Here is a 19,919-nt window from a genome sequence, read left to right as displayed (position 1 = left end):
AGGACCATACTTCTTTTTTGAAGATTTTGTACCAGATGTAGATCCCTTTAGAAATTTCTTTTAGGTAATAACATTTGTTTCCCCTTCTTGACTTTTATTTTTCATTAATGATTGATAAGTCTAGAGTTCATTTAGGAGAGTTGTCAAATTATAATCAATATTATTCATCACAACGTTCTAATTGTATATTATTAATCACATTTGCTAAAAATAGTATATCATATATATTGTTAATCTCCCAGTAAAGTATTGTATGGGTATTTTTTTTTTTTTTTACTTAGTTATATTCCAGCTAAAAAACATCCCAAGTCTATATGGTTTATATAAGTATTACGTTTATATCTGAATTTTTAACCTACAATGTCTAAGTGATAAAACAATTTTTATTACCTCATACTACTCTCGCATGCTCATAAAGCTGAGTTATCAATGCTCAATAATTCGACTATAATCTCTAGGTAGCAGGTGTTTCGTAAACCGTCAACTTAAGTACCTCTAGCCTTAGATAGAATTATAGATCGATTGAGTTTGTAACCAAAGTTTTACAAGATAATGACCTATTTTAACTATTAAAACAAGTGGTTATTTGTTAATTCTAAGTGAGCATGCTGCTTATATTGGTTATAGATTTTAAATGTCTAACTTATTTTATAACACTTTATAAAACTATAGACATACTATAACATACATCAAGCATTCCACATTTTAATATAACAATTATATTTAAAACATGCATACTATATATTATAACAAATTATAACATAATTTCAATGCAAGATACATACTTCCTTTGGTGGGATTTTAAATCTAAATGGCATACTTTATGCACAAACAAGATTTAATTTTATTAAACATACATTTATAATGCATACATAATTAAACATATACTGAAATGGATCAGGTTTGGCATCCTAAACAAGCAAACAAACTTATGATTACATTAATAAATAAAAAATAGCTTCCCAAAACCTCTGGACCGCTCGAATCGAACCAAACCAAACCCAAACCACCTGAACCGGACTTTCCTATCTTCAGAAAGGGCTGAACCAATCAAAATCAAGTTGAACTAGTCCACCAAGGCCTAAATCGGTCAAACCGGTTTAGTTGAACTGCTAGATGAATAGCACACGCGTGAATTAGCATTGCAACACTTCATCCCAGCATTGCAACGCTACAGGTTTTGTTCTTTATTTCTGGGTTGGCTGAAGAATAGTGTGTGAGGATAGCGTTGCAATGTTGTCCCACGGAGGCTTCAATTTTGAACTTCTGTTACTGACCTTGCTCCAGATTTCTTTCAATTACAACCTAATTCCAACTATATGATCTTAGAAAAAAAATATATTTAAGCAAACATGAAAATTTAAAATATATGTATAATTAATAAATCAATAGATAAGCTAATAAAACTTTTGTTCAGGGTCCCCTAAAAACGATCATAAAAATAATATTCGAAACATAAAACTTTCTATCTAGTAACATTAAGTTTTAAATTAGTACATCAAATATCTTGAAAATGTAAAACTGGGCAGAAGCGATTCTTTAGTCTCATATGACATGGTCATGGATTTCTTTTGTCATTCGTCGGATACATAAGTAAGGATACAGGGCCCACTAAGTGAACATGTTAACCTTCCTATCCAGGCATAAGTGTACATCTTATAACATAGCAGTCATAGTAATCTCGAAGGAACAAAATCAGTCATAAGTGGTGATCTCGAAGGTACACTAATCAGTCATAAGTGGTGAACTCGAAGGGACACATATCAGTCAAAAGTGGTGGACTCGAAGGGACACAAATTAGTCATAAGTGGTCAATCACAAAGGGACACAAATTAGTCATAAGTGGTGAACTCGAAGGGACACAAATTAGACATAAGTGGTGAACCAGAAGGATCACAAATTAGTCATAAGTGGTGAATCGAAGGAACACAAGCATAAGATATACACAACTCGAAGGAAAGCTAACAGTCACCATCTAATATAGCATGCATCAGGCAACCAATAGATCTCATATTAAAATCATAATCATTTTATCTTAGTCAATATATTGAGGATACAAGAGGCAAATATAAGATCTCTTGTCATGTTCATAACAATATAGCCTATAGGCTTCTAGCATGTCCAAAATAAATATACATCAGCGATACATAGCTAGTCAACCCAATACATTTGGAAGCATGCTTTCATAATAGGTATGCAATCTAACATCAACAACTTGATTAGGGTACCTAGCTCGAAGGAGAACCAGTAGTAAGACAGTTACATCAATAACAAGCCTAATTAATAATTCTGCACTCAAACGACCTCTTCTATCTAACTTCACAACCTTGAATTCAATCCTAGGACATGAATAAAATTGACTTTAACCTTTAAGCCTAATTCCAAACATAAAATAATTTTAGAAGCTATCAAATCGCTTACCCAACTAACACTTCGATTTAATCACCTCCAACACTCAAATCAAATAAACCAATCTTAACATCTCCATGCATTAAAACTCAATTGGCAACCTACATAACATACCAAACAACCTAGAAATCTCAAATTTTTACCAATTTTTTGCTTAAAACAATCTTCCAAAGTGTTGGATAGTCTGCTTCTACCTCCAAAACTCCTTTAAAATCCGAATCTAAGGTCCAAACATAATAGCCATCAACCAAAAGAGGCCAAAAGCTAATGTGTAAACCAAATCTTCAAGAAATTCAACCAATCTTACTCAGAACCTTGCCTAATCCAAGAATTTGGCAAAACATGGCTAAATCCGACGACAACTGATGATTGGTTAGACCAACGGCGACGGATTTTGAGCATAATGAATGACTACTTGTCGGGCACGAATCACTACTGTGTGCGGTGGTGGCTAGACAGAACTATGAATCGAAGGTGGCTAGACAGACGATGCGCGACGATGGCGGTTGACTAAATGGAGACAAGACTCGACCACGGATGATCTTCAGCAACGAAGGCCTGCCAATGAAGTCTTAAGAAAAGAGAGAGAGAGAAAGAGAGATAAGAGATTTTGTGAGATGGGAGGGAAAGGAAGAAGGTAACTTATCTTAGGCTGCACGCAACTTCAAAATGGCTTAGATGGCTCACTTCCTTTATATATATAGCTTGGTTAAAACGCTAATTGACTAATCACATCAACTCATATAAAAAAATATAAAAACTTTTTCTTTTCCTTTTTATCTACTTACTCTCCTAAGAAATTAATTTTCAAATGCTACCAAATCAAATCAATTTATCCCTAAAAAAATCTAAATTTAGAATTCCAAAAATCAATCCACATACTAAATTGATTCTAATTTCTCTTATCAACTTAATCTAAATTAATTATCTTCTCAAATTTTGCTTCAAAAAATTGAATTAAAATCCAATATATTTAGATGATTAATTTATAATTTCCTGAAATTTGGGATGTTATATTCTTCCCTCAAGAACTTTCATCCTTGAAAGTTTAATCCTGAAAGAGCTCTAGGTACTTTGTTTTTATCTCATCCTCTTATTCCTGTGTTGCTTCCTCGAACTGATAATTTATCCATAATACTTTTTTTTTAGTGCTATCTCCCTGTTACGCTGGCTTTCACTTTCCTTACAAGAATTTGCTTAAGTTTTTTGCAAAGGCTCATAGCCACATGAAACGGATCTACCATGTACTTTCTCAACACATGAAAATCATTGTGATCTACAAAAAGAAATGGTGACAAAGCTAAACGATGAGCCACTGGGTCGATACGTTCCAGGATCTCAAACGGCCCAATAAAACGTGGACTTAACCTCCCATTCTTTCCAAACCTTAGAATGCCTTCCATAGGTGCCACATCAATCACTTACCTCAAACTTAAAGTATTTGCATCTAGTATCGATGTAACTTTACAGTTTACTTAGTATTGTTTACATTTGGATTCTAACCTTTTGGATGACCACAATAGTAGTCTTCAATAACTCAGGTCCCAACAATTTCCATTCCTTTACTTTATCACAATAAGCAGGAGACTTGTCCCCCTTCCTATATCAAGCCTCAGAAGGTGTCATGCCTATAGTAACCTAATAACTATTAATGTAAGTGAACTCCAGGAGATGCAAATGGGAGTCCCAACCCTGCAAAATCTAATGCGCAAATGTGTAACATGTCCTCTAGTGTTTTGTTCAAACACTTAATGTGACCATCAATCTATAAACGAAAGTATTAGGATTGGTGTCCTAATTCTTCTGGAGTCTCATAGTTTGTAATATATACACATTGTTATGAATAAAATAAGAGTTATTTTATCTGGCATTTACTCATATCCAATAAATAAAGCTCTATGGTTTTCGTATATAAACTTAAGCATGTATATGAGATATACAAGTGGATCATGCCTTAAGTGATAACCTAAATAGGTCTGTAGTATAAGGATTAAGTAGGGATACTCGATCCTTGTGACACTACGGATACGATCAACTTTTTAGAGGTTTGCAAGTGTTGTGAACTACTACAGATAGTAGATCCTAACAATTCATGTAGAGACATGCGAGTAGTGGTGTCCTATACAAAGAGTTTGTATAAGACCGAACCACGAGATGATTCGTCTCTGTATATAACATCGTTGATACTGGAGACTTACATCTCACCTAAATGACCATAGGTGACATGACCTCAATCTTGAGTGTTTTGGGAACTCCTGCCTTTGAGGGCAGTCCTTTAATTAGTATGGGTTAGAGTGGCCAAATTACCAACTCAACATGCCTACCTTTTTGGGGACTTTTCTGATTTGGGAGTTGGGAACTCAGTTACACAAGGTGAATTTCTTTCCCTGAAGCAGGGGTAAGTAGATATATTGCTCCCTTAAGGTCATATTCTGGGTCTTGAACATAGTTGCCACAACTTCTCTTTGGAAGAGAGAACTTAATTATAGTAGGACTATGACTTATGTTTATTAGAGGGATCAGTGGTATTTAAGGAGTTAGATGTAACTACAGGGGCATAACGGTTATTGGCCCAGCTGTACTTGCGAGCGATCTGTGAAGGGTTATCGCACTATTGATTGGTTGATATGAACACATAATATATCTATGGTAAAGAGAGTTCAGTTGTCAGTCTTTAGTAGAGTGCCTAGCAGTTAACGGATGGTGGATCCCGTGACTAAAGAGTTTAGTCCGTTATCCACATACCATTGGAGCTTCGAGCTACAGGTCCATAAGGTCTCCTTGGTAGCTCAATGGATTCAAGTTGAGGATCAGTTCTTGGTGTTGATTTGAAATGTTCAAATTGACAAGAGGTAATTCGATTATATATGATATGACCGGTGTGATGTATGAGACACATCAAGTGGAGGATTAATGTAAATGAGATTTACATTAAGTACCATGAAATAGAAAAAGAGCTATAGTTTATATGTTTCATGAAATGAAATATTAAATCTATAGGTTATAAATATAGTATGGCAAGTTGGTTATCATATATATTTATAATAATATTAATTATTGGATAATTATCTCATTTTCTCTAATAACCAATTGAGTGGGAGGTTATTGGTAGTTTCATGGTAACCATGAGATAAAAGAAAAAATGTTTTCTAAATTTAATTGTTGATGAATTGAGAGTTTTTATTCTCGAAAATTACTCACGGTGGCTCTCAAGTGAATAGAATTCATTAAGCGATAGCTGAAGAGAGACTAGACGATCATGGAATGTTTCTATACGATAGTCACTAAGAGAGACTAGACGATCATGGAATGTTTCTATACGATAGTCACTCAGTTGATCGATTAGCTAAACGATCGCATAGCTTTTGCTAAACAATTGCATAGCTTCTGTTAAACGATTGGGCATCGTCTATACGATAGACATTTGCCATCTCTCACTTGCTCAATCATTTACAAGATTCCTCCGGTCTCGTCCTCTAACCAAGTCCACACAGAGCCCACACTTCTGGATTCTCACACTGAGAATACCAAGGTAGCCATTGTGGTGGTGTCATACTCAACTCGACATTGTCGAGGTTTATTGGAGGTTGTTTGTTGTGTTCATGATCTTGGAGATCACTGAGTTCGTGGTCACTGTGATCGTGTAGTGTAGCGGTCGTAGTGCTCGAGCGTTCGGGGTTACAGTCTTGCTGATTGTTCGAGTGTTCTTGATCAAGAGTGTTGAAGATGAGTCTTCAAAGGTATGTGTATTCTTTCCCTTGATCATATAGTAAAGCATATTGTAATTTCGTATTGTGCATAGCTTGTAAGTTTTCGTTCCTAGATTGTAATGATTGATGTTTATATACAAATGAAATTTGGAAAGATCATTCCACTGCTCATGGAAACCCTCATGTCCGATTTCCTTCAAAAATATTGTATTGAATTCTAATTGAGTATCTGATACCTTCTGGGGGACTCTTCCAAAAATGGATGAGAAACAGGGGTCCTCTAGTTAGCATAAGAAGTGCCACAATCTCTTCCATGTGTATAACTATGAAACTTATGATACTAAAAATTGACATTACTTTAACACATTCACTCTGAGATCTACTGTGAGTGTAAGAAGTCATATTCATTAAAAATATGTATGTGAACTGATCGTACTGCATAGAAAAATTTCCATATGTGTGGTAGAGCAACTGGTCATCCTATGTATGGGGAAAATGAAGATACGTAATAGATCAAAATTGGTCAAATAAAAATTGTTTCTGCTTTAGGAGCATCAACTATGATGTCTTTCTTAGTAGCTACATGTCTAAGAAACAACTTTGTCCAATTAAGTCTCATAATCCTTACAAACGTGGCATAAGGCTTTCTACTATCAAGGTTGTAAAACTTACTCAATACCATTAACATGTCACTCTTAAGTTTTAAAACAATTGCTTATCATTACTTAGACCTTGCTAAGAACGAATCTATAAATTCCTCTAAAAAATGTGGTTTCGGAAGTTCTTAGATGCTAAAGAATTAGTCAATTGAGAACACATCTCCACAACTTCATAATAACTGTAACTGATCCCTAAAAATAGTTTTTAAAATAAAAAACCTGCTTGATACGTAAGTCCTAGCTTGAAAATACTCATACCCCTCAAGGTTGGTTAACTCATTGCATATACAAGAGAAAACATAATATCCTGTAATGCTTTAAACCCATAATTCAGAATCCAAAATCGACATCTAACGACCTAGAAATTCCCTTACGACCTAACTATGCAACCATAATCAACTTTTAATAATTGGTACATAAACGCACAAATTTCTTTTTGGTGCATAAACACACAAATTTCATCTCTCTCCTTAACAAACAAAACTGGTGTGCTCCAAGGCGAAACATTAGGGCATATGAAAAACTTTGCTTAATAGTTCATATTTCTATGAATTGAGCTACTTTATCCCACCTATAGAAACTTCTTGCTATCAACCCAATTTTATTAACAAGTCTATCTTCTATGCCGGTGGTGATCTTGGAAGTTCTAACTTTCTTACTCTTGTGCATGTACCACTTTTGTCGACCTCGAGCTGGATTATATTATTTTTTTCAATCAAAATGATGACTTTGCTAGTTTATGTTTTCAACTTTCACACAACGTCAAAACCTCTTGGGTTTTGCTAATACCTTCAACGATATTCCTTTTACTAATAAAGATTCAACTTCGCCAATCCAGTGGTTTCTAAACGATTATTACTTTTAACAACTTTACTTAAGATTATCTTTCTTTAACTTTTTGCTTGGAAAAAGATTCCCATGCTAAATTGAGCTTCACCAACACCTTATGCAAATTTTTCCACTAATAAATAATAAGATCCAAAGTTCTAAATAGTAACAAGAGATTATTCTTTTACAACGAAGCTTACACTTTGTAACCACTCATATCATGTCTTAAAATCCAAACCATACACAAGTACTAAGAGTCTTGGACACATTAGTTTCTTTTTACCTATCCAAAATAATAAAGCCTTTCCTAGTCTCTGTCTCTATCAAATCCAATAAATTCAATATGTTTTTTATTTTTTGCTTTCCCAAATGGAACATAATTTGTATACTAAAACATATGACTATTGCAACTCTTTTATAATATATAATTCATTTTCAAACTTTAGTATTCCCCAGACATTGCCTTAAAACTCCAAATACTTTTTTTTTTCTCTTTACATAGTTAATTAAACTTAGTCTTTTCATCACAACAAAATACGAAAACAAAATCAAAGTACGTTGAGATCAATAGTTCAATCTAACAACTTCTTTTCCCCCATTTTAATCCAACTCTATTTTTAACCATCTTGGCTTCCTTGCCAAAATCATCTTACCGAAGTCCTATAAGGAGTTCTTCATATTATCACTTATACACCTACTAGATTTTTCCTTTTTAGACACGTTACCTGAAGAAACAAAACACGACACCTTACTCAATCCACCAATCCCTGATACCACTAGAATGATTATATATGAAACATCATCAAATTTGATGTTTCAATCCAATTTGATAAGTTTTCTAACCATGAATTTAACCTACATAAGTAGATTCATTTTTATGTTTCCATATTTCATAATGTTTCACTTTCTTTCACACTACTATTAAATATTCAACAAAAATTACAAAAAGGGTTTTCTTTCATGTTGTTTTAAAATAAATAAACCAAATCTCCAAATTTCATTTACTACAAACTTCTTCAATTTAAAAATTATAAGTGTTTAATATTTTTCACAAATATTTTAAATAAATAAACTAAAATGCTCTTTAATATTTTTTCTTTAAAAAATCCCATGACTGAAATTATGAGGTCAAAATTTTGACATTCGTTGGATACAAAATTAAATTCAAATAAAATTTTCTTAGTCTTTGACTATTCATAATTATTGCCATTAACAATCATCAATAAAATATTTAAAAATCAATAAGAATAAAAAGTAATCAATTTTTTTTTAAATACATAGGTAGTCATTTTCTTTAAATCAATATGAAAAAAATAAACTTTTGTTCTTTGATAAGTGCATGGTGTGTTAATACTCTCCTACACAAAAGACATCCGAACTCTTTTTCTTTTATTTATAGCATATTTTGAGTGCTAGTCGCAAGCTCTAAATCAAAATTGGTAGTGACTTTATTTTTCTTCTCTTGGAACAAAGTCGATCGTCCATGTCATGAACCTGTAGCGACAATGAGTGTAACTCAACAAAACCTACATTCTTGACAAAGAAATTACTTATTGTGTTTACTACAATGATGAAGACGTACATTTTTTTTTAATGTTGGTATGAAAAATTATAAATATATAAATAAATAAAACATATATTTTTTTAAGTACAACTATGGAAAAAATTGGGATTAAACCTCTAACATGAAAAGGATAAAATAATTTCCTTTGACAATTAAAATAATAGTTAACACTAAAAATCTTTTAATTTATAATTTTCCACATCAACATTAATAATAACAATATTATTATTATAAATAAATAAATAAATAAATCAATCAATAATTGTTGTTAACCAACTCAAACTTTTTCATAAAAAGTAACATTAGAGTGAGGGACATTTTAAAACCAAACGAAACTATTCCTGAAAATTCAAGATAAAAAAATAAATAGAAAAATTCAAAAAATATTGCAAAAATTACAAAACTACTTAAAATTTAAATATTTTTTAAATATTTTTTTTATATTTAAAAGACCCAAAAATAAATATAAATAAATAAAGACAGCAAAATACCTTTGCCCTAACCATCGTCTTCTTCTCTCTCTCACGATACTCTGGCTTTGAGTTTTTCCGATTACCCTTCGTACTCTTAACACTCTCTGGTTTTAGATAGCGACATCAGATCTTCAGTTTTCCGTCCTCATTCCACGGTATTATATTGTTTCGTTAACATTCTCTCTGTTTCTTCGTCTTGTGGTTGATTCTTGGGAGAATTTCGGAATTTTTCAATTTTTTTTTTCAAATTTTCATTTTGGGAATTCTGACGCTGTTTCTTGAAAACCCTATTAATTTTATTAAATCTCTAATTTTCGTTTATGTTTGTGTTTCATTTCGGTGGGGTACTTGTTTATATGTGGGATTCTTTCTTTTCTTTTTTTTTTTTGTTGATTTTTATGGATAGCTTTGTTCTGTTTGAAGTATTTATATTGGACGAAGGGAACTGCATTGATTTTGGTTGAATTTTTAAGATTTTTGTCATTGAAGTTTCTACTAATTTTCGGACTTTTCAAGATATCTGTGGGGGAACTTCATCCATGAGGACTTGGGGTTTCTGTGTTGGACTTGTATTTATTAACTCATCTTGTTATATTCAAGCTTCCGTGTTCTTGTTGGATTGAAATGGTGGGTATGAAAACTAGAATCTTGTTAAATGACAGAAGTTTTGAAAGAAGTAGTTAGTTGTATGAATGAGGTGCAGTAGTACGTATATTAGCATAATCTAAAACGAGAAAGTGGACCAAAGCTCAGTGAACCGAGCAGTCTGGGTTTTAGTGTTGGAGAAAACTGTAACAAATCAAACCCAGTGCGCCCCCTAATGGTCTAGATGTTCATAGATTTCACAATGTTTACGTGTAATTGAGTGGCATTTCATTATATACTAGTGGCCTTTCTGCTGTCTGAGCTTTAATTTTTTCTATTTCATACCAATTAGTTTAGTAACTATTTTGTTTATAGTTTTCTGCTTTTAAAATTTTGCTTAATTTCTCCTAAATTTCATACTATGGTTTTCACATTTCTTGAAGAAACACTTGAATTATTAGTCAAATTCTAAAAACAAAAGCATGTTTTTGAAAACTAATTTTTTTAGTTTTTAGATTTTGGCTTGGTTTTTGAAAACGTTGATGGAAAGCAGATAACAACAAAGAAACTTATAGGTGGGAGTAGTGTTTATAAGCTTTATTTTGAAAAACCAAAAACCAAAGAAACTTGTATCTTTTTGGAGGAATCTTTTGTAATCCCACGATGGGCTCATTTTGTAACGCTTTGGATATTCAATTCATCAATGAAATTATTTCTTATCCAAAAAAAAAAGTAAAATAATTACTAAACGGGACCTTAGATGTTCATTGCCTCGGCGGTTTCTTTTTTGCATTTATGACACCTGTAGAGTTTTCTGTCTTATCTTTTGTTCCTTTAACTATGGGGGCATACCATAGTTCGCTTGAATACTTAGTGTCTGTTTAGTCATTAATGATAATTACCCATTAGTTCTTATACTTTGTTTGATGATGTTGAATAAATTTAATGACTAATATCTGATCAGGTATAAGAAGTTGGTTGTGCAGATAGAAGAAAATTAGAGATGAGTATTGGTGGTGAAAAAGGTTCTGCATCAACAAAGACACCTGCAGACTTTCTCAAATCAATTCGGGGTCGTCCCGTAGTTGTGAAACTCAATTCTGGTGTTGACTACCGAGGTATATTTGTTTTCTACTTTTCTTTTACCTTGGGCCTTGGATAGGTCTCTAGTTGTTCAATTTCGTCTTTTAATCTCAGAATTGTATCATTACTTTATTAATCTCTAGAAGAAAACAACACTTGCAAATGTTAGGGCACTATCCTTTTTTTGCTCTTCCCTGTTGACAAATGCATCATTAGTCAACCCTTTTTATTTCCATATAATCTCTTTATTATGACCTCATTTGGACATTATATGTTCCATAGGTTGTCCAACTGTGTCCTTGAGTTTGTATAATCTCTTTAGCAATTCCTTGCTCTTCAAACCTGACTTCTTTGTAATTTTTCTAACATGAACAGAAATTTCACGGAGCAGAACTGAAAGAATACAAAAGAGGCATATAGAAAAGTGCCCAAAAAGCTGAGCCAAAGATAAAATAAAACCTAATGCCCTATCAAGATAAAAAAGGGCTCCAATCCAGAACAGTCAGACCAAGAAAATTATTAGGGAAGACTTTTGAAACAGATGTCGAGAGAGAGGCATTAAACATGACAAGAGCACACACATTCCTAAGACCTCTCAATCCCTCTAAAATTTTGTCATTGATCTGCAACTGGATGTTCCATAAAATAGCAAAGAAACGAGTTTGTCAAAGCGTACAATCTTATCTTCAAAATGAAAATGGAATAAGACCTCTTCCATCATGAGACAACAATCTGATAGAAATGTCAAGGGACAATTTATATGGCAAGCTAACGTGTGTGCTTTGGTGTGGGGGCTGTGGGATAGGAACAGTAGCATTTTTAGAGGTGTGGAGCGAGAAAGTAGGGATGTTTGGGCCCCTGTAGGTTCGGTTTCTCTCTAAGCGTTGGTGTCTAATTCTTTTTATTTATCCATTTGGTCATATTTTGGGTGGCTAGAGTTTCTTTAGCAGGATTCTTTTATTTTGTGGGCATGGGATTTCTTGGACGCTATTGTATCCTTTCATTTTTTCTCCATGAGAATGTGGTTCCTTTCTTTTAAAAACAAAAGAATAGTATAGGAATGTTATTAGGGAATTAAGGGTATGTTAGAATTTTTATTTTTATTTTTATTTTTATGGAAGCAACCTTCCCTGGAAAAGAAATGAAAGGTTATAAGAGCATACAGAAAAGCAAACCCACAAAATGAGGGAGCCCCACCACAAGAAAAGGCTTCAACTAAGTAAAATGGTTGCCTACGTATTAGTTACAAAAAAAAAAAAAAAAAAAATCCTCGGAAACTTAAAGGAAAACACGAAATTTAACAAGAGTTTGTTAGTAATGTAGGGAAGTTATAGCGATTTGTTATAAATAGAGTGTTTGGGTGGAAGGTCCAATTACCTGGAAGTTTTGTATTTCTTCATCCTGTCTTTCAATACTATTTTAGCTATTATTTGGGTTCTATCACAATCACAGATATGGCTATGCACACACCAAAAGTCTCCAAAAAACAGTTCCAAATCGTGATAGCATGCTTGCAACATTACGAATGCGTCGGGGATTCTCACCACCAAGCAACCTTACCCAGAAATAGGTGTTTGAACCATTCCTGACAGCAATTAATTGGAGAAGAAGGGGGGAATTGCACTAAGTGATGACTTTCCAAGGATTCTTGAAAGTTTCTTTCGACCCTCTCCTTGAGGTTCATTCGAAAGGGTGAGGACCGTATGCCTTGTGCAGCGAAGGAAAACTCCACGACCATTTAGCCAAAAAGCCTTACTACAAATCCTCAAATTGCCAATACCCAACCCTGCAAACTCAGTAGGTCTCATAAACCCTCTCCTAACTAACCAAATGTGAACTGCCCTTCTCGTCAACACCTTCAAACATGGACAATTTGTTTCACAAATGTTGTTTTGATTTTAAACATGACCATTTGTCGTCCTTTGTATAGGACCATTATCTTTTCTCGTGTACTATTAACTGTTGAAAAATGTTGAAAATAGGATTTTTACTCTAGGGATATTTTTGTAATTGCCTTTAACCCTAGGGTTCTCTACAAGTCTATTTATTCACCCTGTTCTCATGTATTCAATGTATTAGTTTTATAATAATAAAAGAAAAGATCTGTATCGTGGTTTTTCTCCCTGGTCTAGGGTTTCCACGTAAATATTGTGTTTTTTCTCTATTATTATTTTCATCATGGTATAGAGCAAAGGGACGAAATCCTAGCCATTATGGAAAAAAACCATCCACAATCGCCTTCCACTGGTGGATCTTCAAGTTTTGATATGCAAACCACTATTAGGGTTGCGGTTAAGGAGTGTTTTCAAGCTGCCCTACCAGACTTAATCTCCGCCGTCCGATTGCAGGCAACCAATTCTTCAGGAAACCATCCGGTTGCAACGGGATCACAGTCGCCGATCAGGAACAGCCCAAGAACGTTGACGGACAAAGGCATTTTCGACGTGCAGGCAACCGCCGAGCTTCCGATCGCTCCTCCTCGGCTATCTGAGTTTTCGATCGCCGATTATGGGGTTTTGTCTTCTATCGAACCCACTTTTCCGATCGATGAAGCAGCATCGCCTAGGGTTTCATCTTCGACCTCCTTCAGAAACACGACCATGCTGCCGGTGTACACCCAAGGAGTCGCGACAGACCCGGTGAGTTATTCCGTCCGGCAAGGAGAGCAGAATCTCTCCGATTCTGTTCTCGGTTCGTTTGACCAGAGGGATAAGAGATTTTCCGGCAACCATCTTGAGCAGCGCAGCCGATCAGGCCTTTCTCATCTACCGGCGATCTCTCAGCCGGCTACCAGTACCCCGCCAGCGACCATGGCGACTCAGTTTCCACCTGGTTGTAGTTCGGTTCATTACTCCAATGATGTGAGACATCGGTTTGCTTTTGCATCACAGATTTCAGATACAATGCTTGGCACAACTTCCCAATTGCCTACTGGTCCAGAGAATCCGGTAAAACTCGTTATCTATTTGCCCAATACAAATACTTAACTGGTTCAGTAGGCAATTCTGCAGAGTTCTGGTTGGAGAAAAACTGAATGGGGGGAATTACTTCTCATGGTCCCAGTCAATTCGAATGGCTCTAGAAGGTAGGCACAAATTCGGATATTTGACCAGAGAAATTCCACAACCCATCCCAGGTGATCCTCAAGAAAGAATCTGGAAAGGGAGGACTCTTTGCTACGGTCTGTTCTTATCAACAGTATGGAGCCCCAGATTGGTCGGCCTCTCTATTATGCAACAACTGCAAGAGATATCTGGGAGGCAACTAGGGACTTGTACTCACAAACAAAAACGCAGTCCGGTTGTAGACACTTATACCATAAACAATGTCCATGAATGCAAGCAAAGGAACACATGACTGTTTACTGCTACATTCAATAAGCTGTTAGTTTTTTGGCAAAGAAATGATATTGTTGCCGGGATTATCTGGAACTGCACAAAAGATAGGGCATAGTATGTTTGAAGCTTGAAGAGCAGATCGGGTTTATGTTTTTTGGTCGGTTAAACCCAAAATATGAATAGTGTTCGAAGTCGCTTATTGGGTCAACGACCTATCCCGCTCTCCCAGAGGTGTGTTTCCGAGATTCGTCTAGAAGGAAGGAACGTCAACAGCTAGAACAATCTGGTGTATTGCCTTTATTGATGCATCAGCCTTTGTCTCAAAGGCGTCCAATTTCGACAGTGACAAAAAGCCCATACTTGTCTGTGAGCACTGTAAGGAGCCGTGGCATACGAAGGACCAATGTTGGAAGTTGCACGGCAGGCCCCCGAACAGTAAGAAACGACAGTCCCATGATAGATCAAACTCCGGACGTACTTCTGTAAGTGATCTAGTTATTGAAAATTCACAGCATCAGTCATTAGCCCATAGTAAGACCAATGTGAATGCCGTCGGAGTAAGTGCCATTGCTCAAGCAGGTACATTCTCAGCTCTTGGTCTTGTTAGCATTAATGGCAAGAAACCCTGGATCGTAGATTCAGGGGCCACAGATCATCTCACTAGTTCTTCAGAATTGTTTGTTACTTACTGTCCGAGTGCGGGGACTGAACGTATCAGAATTGCAGATGTGTCTTTTGCCCCAGTTGCAGGAAAAGGGGAATACTTTTCCTCTTGATGGTTTTATTTTACGTGATACTCTTCATGTGCCACAAATATCGTATAATCTTTTATCGGTCAGTAAAATTACAAGAGATCTGAACTGTAAAGCTATTTTTTCACCAGACTCTGTTGTGTTTCAGGATCAGAAGTCGGGGATGACGATTGGCACTGCCCGGCATGATAGGGAGCTCTACTTTCTTTCTGACGAGACTTCTTCTAGGGAGGATCACACCGCTGGTTTTATGTCTTTAAAGTTTTATACTTCTGAAAATGACTTTATGTTATGACATTATCGTTTAGGCCATCCGAACTTTCAGTATATGAAATATTTATTTCCACATCTATTTCGCAATATTGATATAGCATCTTTAACTTATGATGTATGTATTTGTGCCAAACAAAGTCGTATTTCGTTTCGTTCTCAACCATATAAGCCATCTAGTCCCTTCTCCCTTATTCATAATGATGTTTGGGGACCATCACCAACCACTACCTCTATTGGTAAACATTGGTTCGTCACCTTCATAGACGACCATACACGTCTTACTTGGGTGTTCTTACTAGCCGATAAGTCAGAGGTGTCGTCTACCTTTAAACAATTTTATACTATGATTGAAACCCAGTTCCATGCCAAAATTGGGATTTTAAGGAGTGATAATGGACGAGAGTTCTTTAATACCTCTATTCATGACTTTCTTGTGTCTAAGGGAATTGTTTATCAGAGCTTGTGTGCTATACTCCTCAACAAAATGGAATAGCCGAGCGTAAAAATCGCCATCTGGTGGAAGTTGCCCGGTCTTTAATGTTATTTGCTACTCTTCCGTCCTATCTATGGGGAGATGCCATTCTTACAACAGCTCACCTCATCAACCGTATGCCGTCTCGTGTCCTTGACTTTCATAATCCTTTAGACCTTTTCAAAGAATCCTTTCCGACTACTCGTTTGATTTTCGATGTACCCCTCCGTGTCTTCGGCTGTGTCGCTTTTGTCCACTCTCAAGGCCCAAATCGCACAAAATTTCACCCTTGTGCTAAAAAATGTGTCTTTGTTGGGTATCCCCTTCATCAACGTGGATATAAATGCTATCATCCATCCTCTAGAAAATATTTTCTCTCCATGGATATTACCTTTGTTGAAGACCAACATTTCTTTCCCGTTAGTAATCTTCAGGGGGAGAGTCCAAGTGAAGAGCCTAACTGGTCCACCTATGCTATTCCCTTAGGGATTCCACTCTGATCCCTTCCACTAGTTCTGAAAGAGCCTACCCTGTTCTCCCTACCAACCAGCTTCTTTGGATAACCTACTATAGGAAGAATCGTCGAAAGGAAGAATTGCCACCTGTTAATCCGTCGGCTCCGGTCCAGGAGTCAGAACCGACATCTGGTTCAGGTACGTGTATTCCTGAAACTAATGAAGTTGATATATATATGGAGACTGATAAGTGCAGGGACGAAAAAGATGAAGGAGGTTGAAATGGCCATAACGAATATGTGACAGATGAAGAAACAGCTGAAAGAGAGAATAATAAAAGGAAAAGCCCTGTTGTTGACAAAGAAATGGAAGATAAAAGTCCTGTTGTTGACAAAGGAGTGGAAGATATTACTAAAAATCTTGAGTTACAGGTGACCAGTCATGCTGAGAAACCGAGAGAAGTGGAAAATCGTGCTCTCTCGACCTTTCCCCGAGTAGCACTAAGGAAGTACTCGCTCATGTGCAATAGTACTCTATGCCCATTCCAGCTACTTGACTTGTCTTCCGAGTTTAAAGCATTTACCACTAGCTTGGACACCATAATAATTCCAAGCAATATCCGTGAAGCCATGGAGAACTCTGAATGGAAATCGGCTGTTATGGAAGAAATGAGGGCGCTTGAGACAAATGACACATGGGAATAGGTGCCTTTACCATAAGGACACAAGACAGTTGGTTGCAAATGGGTTTTCACTGTAAAATACAAATCAAATGGGACGATTGATCGGTATAAGGCCAGACTTGTTGCTAAAGGTTTTACCCAGACTTACGGAGTCGATTATTCTGAAACATTCTCTCATGTAGCTAAACTCAATACTATTTGTGTATTGTTGTCAATTGCTGTTAACAAAGATTGACCACTATATCAATTGGACGTTAAAAATGTGTTCCTTAATGATGAACATGAAGAGGAGGTCTATATGAGCCCGCCTCCTGGATTTGAAAGTCAGTTCAAGCACAAGGTTTGCAGACCGAAGAAATCCTTATATGGTCTGAAACAATCCCCAAGGGCTTGGTTCGATAGGTTTACTACATTTGTTAAGCACAAGTTTACAACCAAGGGCACTCAGATCATACACTATTTACAAAACGATCTGTTTCCAGGAAGGTTGCTGTTCTCATAGTGTATGTTGATGATATTGTTTTGTCCGGTGATGATGAGAGTGAAATTATGAGGCTTAAAATGAGAATGGCCAAAGAATTTGAAATTAAAGACCTTGGTAAGCTGAGATACTTCCTGGGAATGGAGGTAGCTCGATCAAGAGAAGGTATTTCAGTATTGCAAAGAAAATATACACTTGATTTACTCAAAGAGACAAGCATGATTGGCTGTAAACCTGTTGACAAACCTGTGGAGTATAATGCAAAACTTGGTGTTACAAACAACGAGGTTCCTGTGAGCAAGGAAAGGTACCAGAGGTTGGTTGGAAAGCTGATCTACCTAGCGTTGTGAGCCAGTTTATGCAAGCTCCGTATGAGGAACATATGAATGCAGTTGAGCGTATCCTTCGATATTTGAAGGGAAACCTCGATAAGGGCTTAATGTTTAAAAAATCTGGGAAAAAACGATTGAAGCCTATACAGATTCTGATTGGGCAGGCTCTGTTATTGATAGAAAGTCAACTTCTGGATATTGTATCTTTGTCTGGGGTAACCTTGTCACTTAGCGAAGTAAGAAACAGGGAATAGTGGCAAGTAGTGCTGAAGCTGGGTATAGGGCAATGAATTTGGGAATATGTGAAGAAATCTGGTTATATAAGGTGTTGACTGATCTTTACCAAGATAGGGAGCTTCCAATGAAGTTGTTTTGGGATAATAAAGCTGCAATAAAAACATTGCGAACAACTCAGTTCAACATGAAAGAATCAAACATGTAGAGATTGACCGACACTTCATTAAAGAAAGATTGGATAACGGGAGCATTTGTATTCCCTATATTCTGTCTAATCAACAAGTGGTAGATGTTCTCACCAAGGGGCTGCTTAGACCAAATTTTGCCTATTGTCTCAGCAAGTTGGAGCTTATCGACATTTATGCACCAACTTGAGGGGAGTGTTGAAAATAGGGTTTTTACTCTAGGGGTATTTTTGTAATTGCCTCTAACCCTAGGGTTCTCTACAAGTCTATTTATTCACCCTATTCTCATGTATTCAGTGTATTAGTTTTATAATAATAAAAGAAAAGATCTGTACCGTGGTTTTTCTTCCTGGTCTAGGGTTTCCATTACTCTGTTATTATTTTCATAAAAAAAATATATATATATATAAAATCTATGTTGAATTATAATGTGAAGATCCCATTCTATGTTTCATTGTAAAGGTATTCTTGCCTGTCTGGATGGATACATGAATATAGCAATGGAGCAGACCGAAGAATACGTGAATGGACAGTTGAAGAACAAATATGGCGATGCTTTCATCCGCGGAAACAATGGTACATATTGAAATAGCAACTTTGACAATCTAATCGTCTTGACTCTCTATTGTTGAGAATAATCTAAGGTTCTATTTGTTAATGCAGTTCTTTACATCAGTACTTCGAAGAGGACATTAGCAGAAGGGTCGTCTTAGCTACGCTAAGAATCTGGATAGGAAATGAGAGATAAGTCGCGGAATTGGAAATTGATCATTGAAATAGAGAATCCAACCGTGTCGCCATGATGTTCTGTTCTTGTTCTTGTGAACAACTTCAATCAAAAATCTTGTTTAGTTAGAAATGGAATGCAAATTATGATGAACCTTTGGACCTTTCTTTTATTGAAATTACTGATCTGATCTGCTTTGCATTTTTTTTTTTTTTTTTTTTATAGCTTTCTTATGTTCGAGCTAACGTTCAAATAATTAAAGATAAAATTATTGTCATTGGATTAACCATGAAATTTGATGTTTCGCAAGAAGACGACAGGCTTCGTAGGCAAATGATTTTAAAAATATTTTATTGTTAATTAGGTCGAGACAAATGGTTTATTTAGACATGAGGTCGTCTTTTTCTGTTGCATTTCATGTATTTCATTGAGGCCATGTTTAGGTTGGTGTAATTTGGACCATCTAACTGGAATGATGTTATTGTGTTTGTTGGTGTTTACTCATCAATTTTTTCAAAAGTAGTATTATTGTGATTGAGACGATTTATTTCACGTCATTAATTGGAAGGTAAAATTAAAAATACTAAATTACCTTCATTAAATATTTTTCGATGGACCAAGCGGCATGAAGAATGATCAAGTGGCACGAAGGTTTAACACAAGAATAGTAAACG

At 35.7% G+C, this 19,919-nt stretch overlaps 1 protein-coding gene across 2 annotated transcripts; it reads left to right on the top strand.

The window, feature by feature from the left end:
* Positions 1-9,656: 9,656 nt before the first annotated feature.
* Positions 9,657-19,446, top strand: LOC120069507 (sm-like protein LSM36B). 2 transcript variants are annotated; one of them, XM_039021282.1, is made up of 4 exons: positions 9,657-9,798; positions 11,215-11,346; positions 18,981-19,094; positions 19,182-19,446. In XM_039021282.1, exons 2-4 carry the CDS (start codon positions 11,232-11,234, stop codon positions 19,229-19,231), a joined length of 279 nt encoding a protein of 92 aa, XP_038877210.1. In that variant the 5' UTR covers positions 9,657-9,798; positions 11,215-11,231; the 3' UTR covers positions 19,232-19,446. The 2 variants fall into 2 exon arrangements, with proteins under 2 accessions (XP_038877210.1, XP_038877209.1); XM_039021281.1 differs by having other exon boundaries at positions 11,193-11,346.
* Positions 19,447-19,919: the final 473 nt, after the last annotated feature.

Source organism: Benincasa hispida, unplaced genomic scaffold (genome assembly GCF_009727055.1).
Source record: "Benincasa hispida cultivar B227 unplaced genomic scaffold, ASM972705v1 Contig446, whole genome shotgun sequence".
Lineage (NCBI taxonomy): Eukaryota > Viridiplantae > Streptophyta > Magnoliopsida > Cucurbitales > Cucurbitaceae > Benincasa > Benincasa hispida.
Note: the sequence above shows the minus strand (reverse complement) of the source record. Positions and strands in the feature narration are given on the sequence as shown.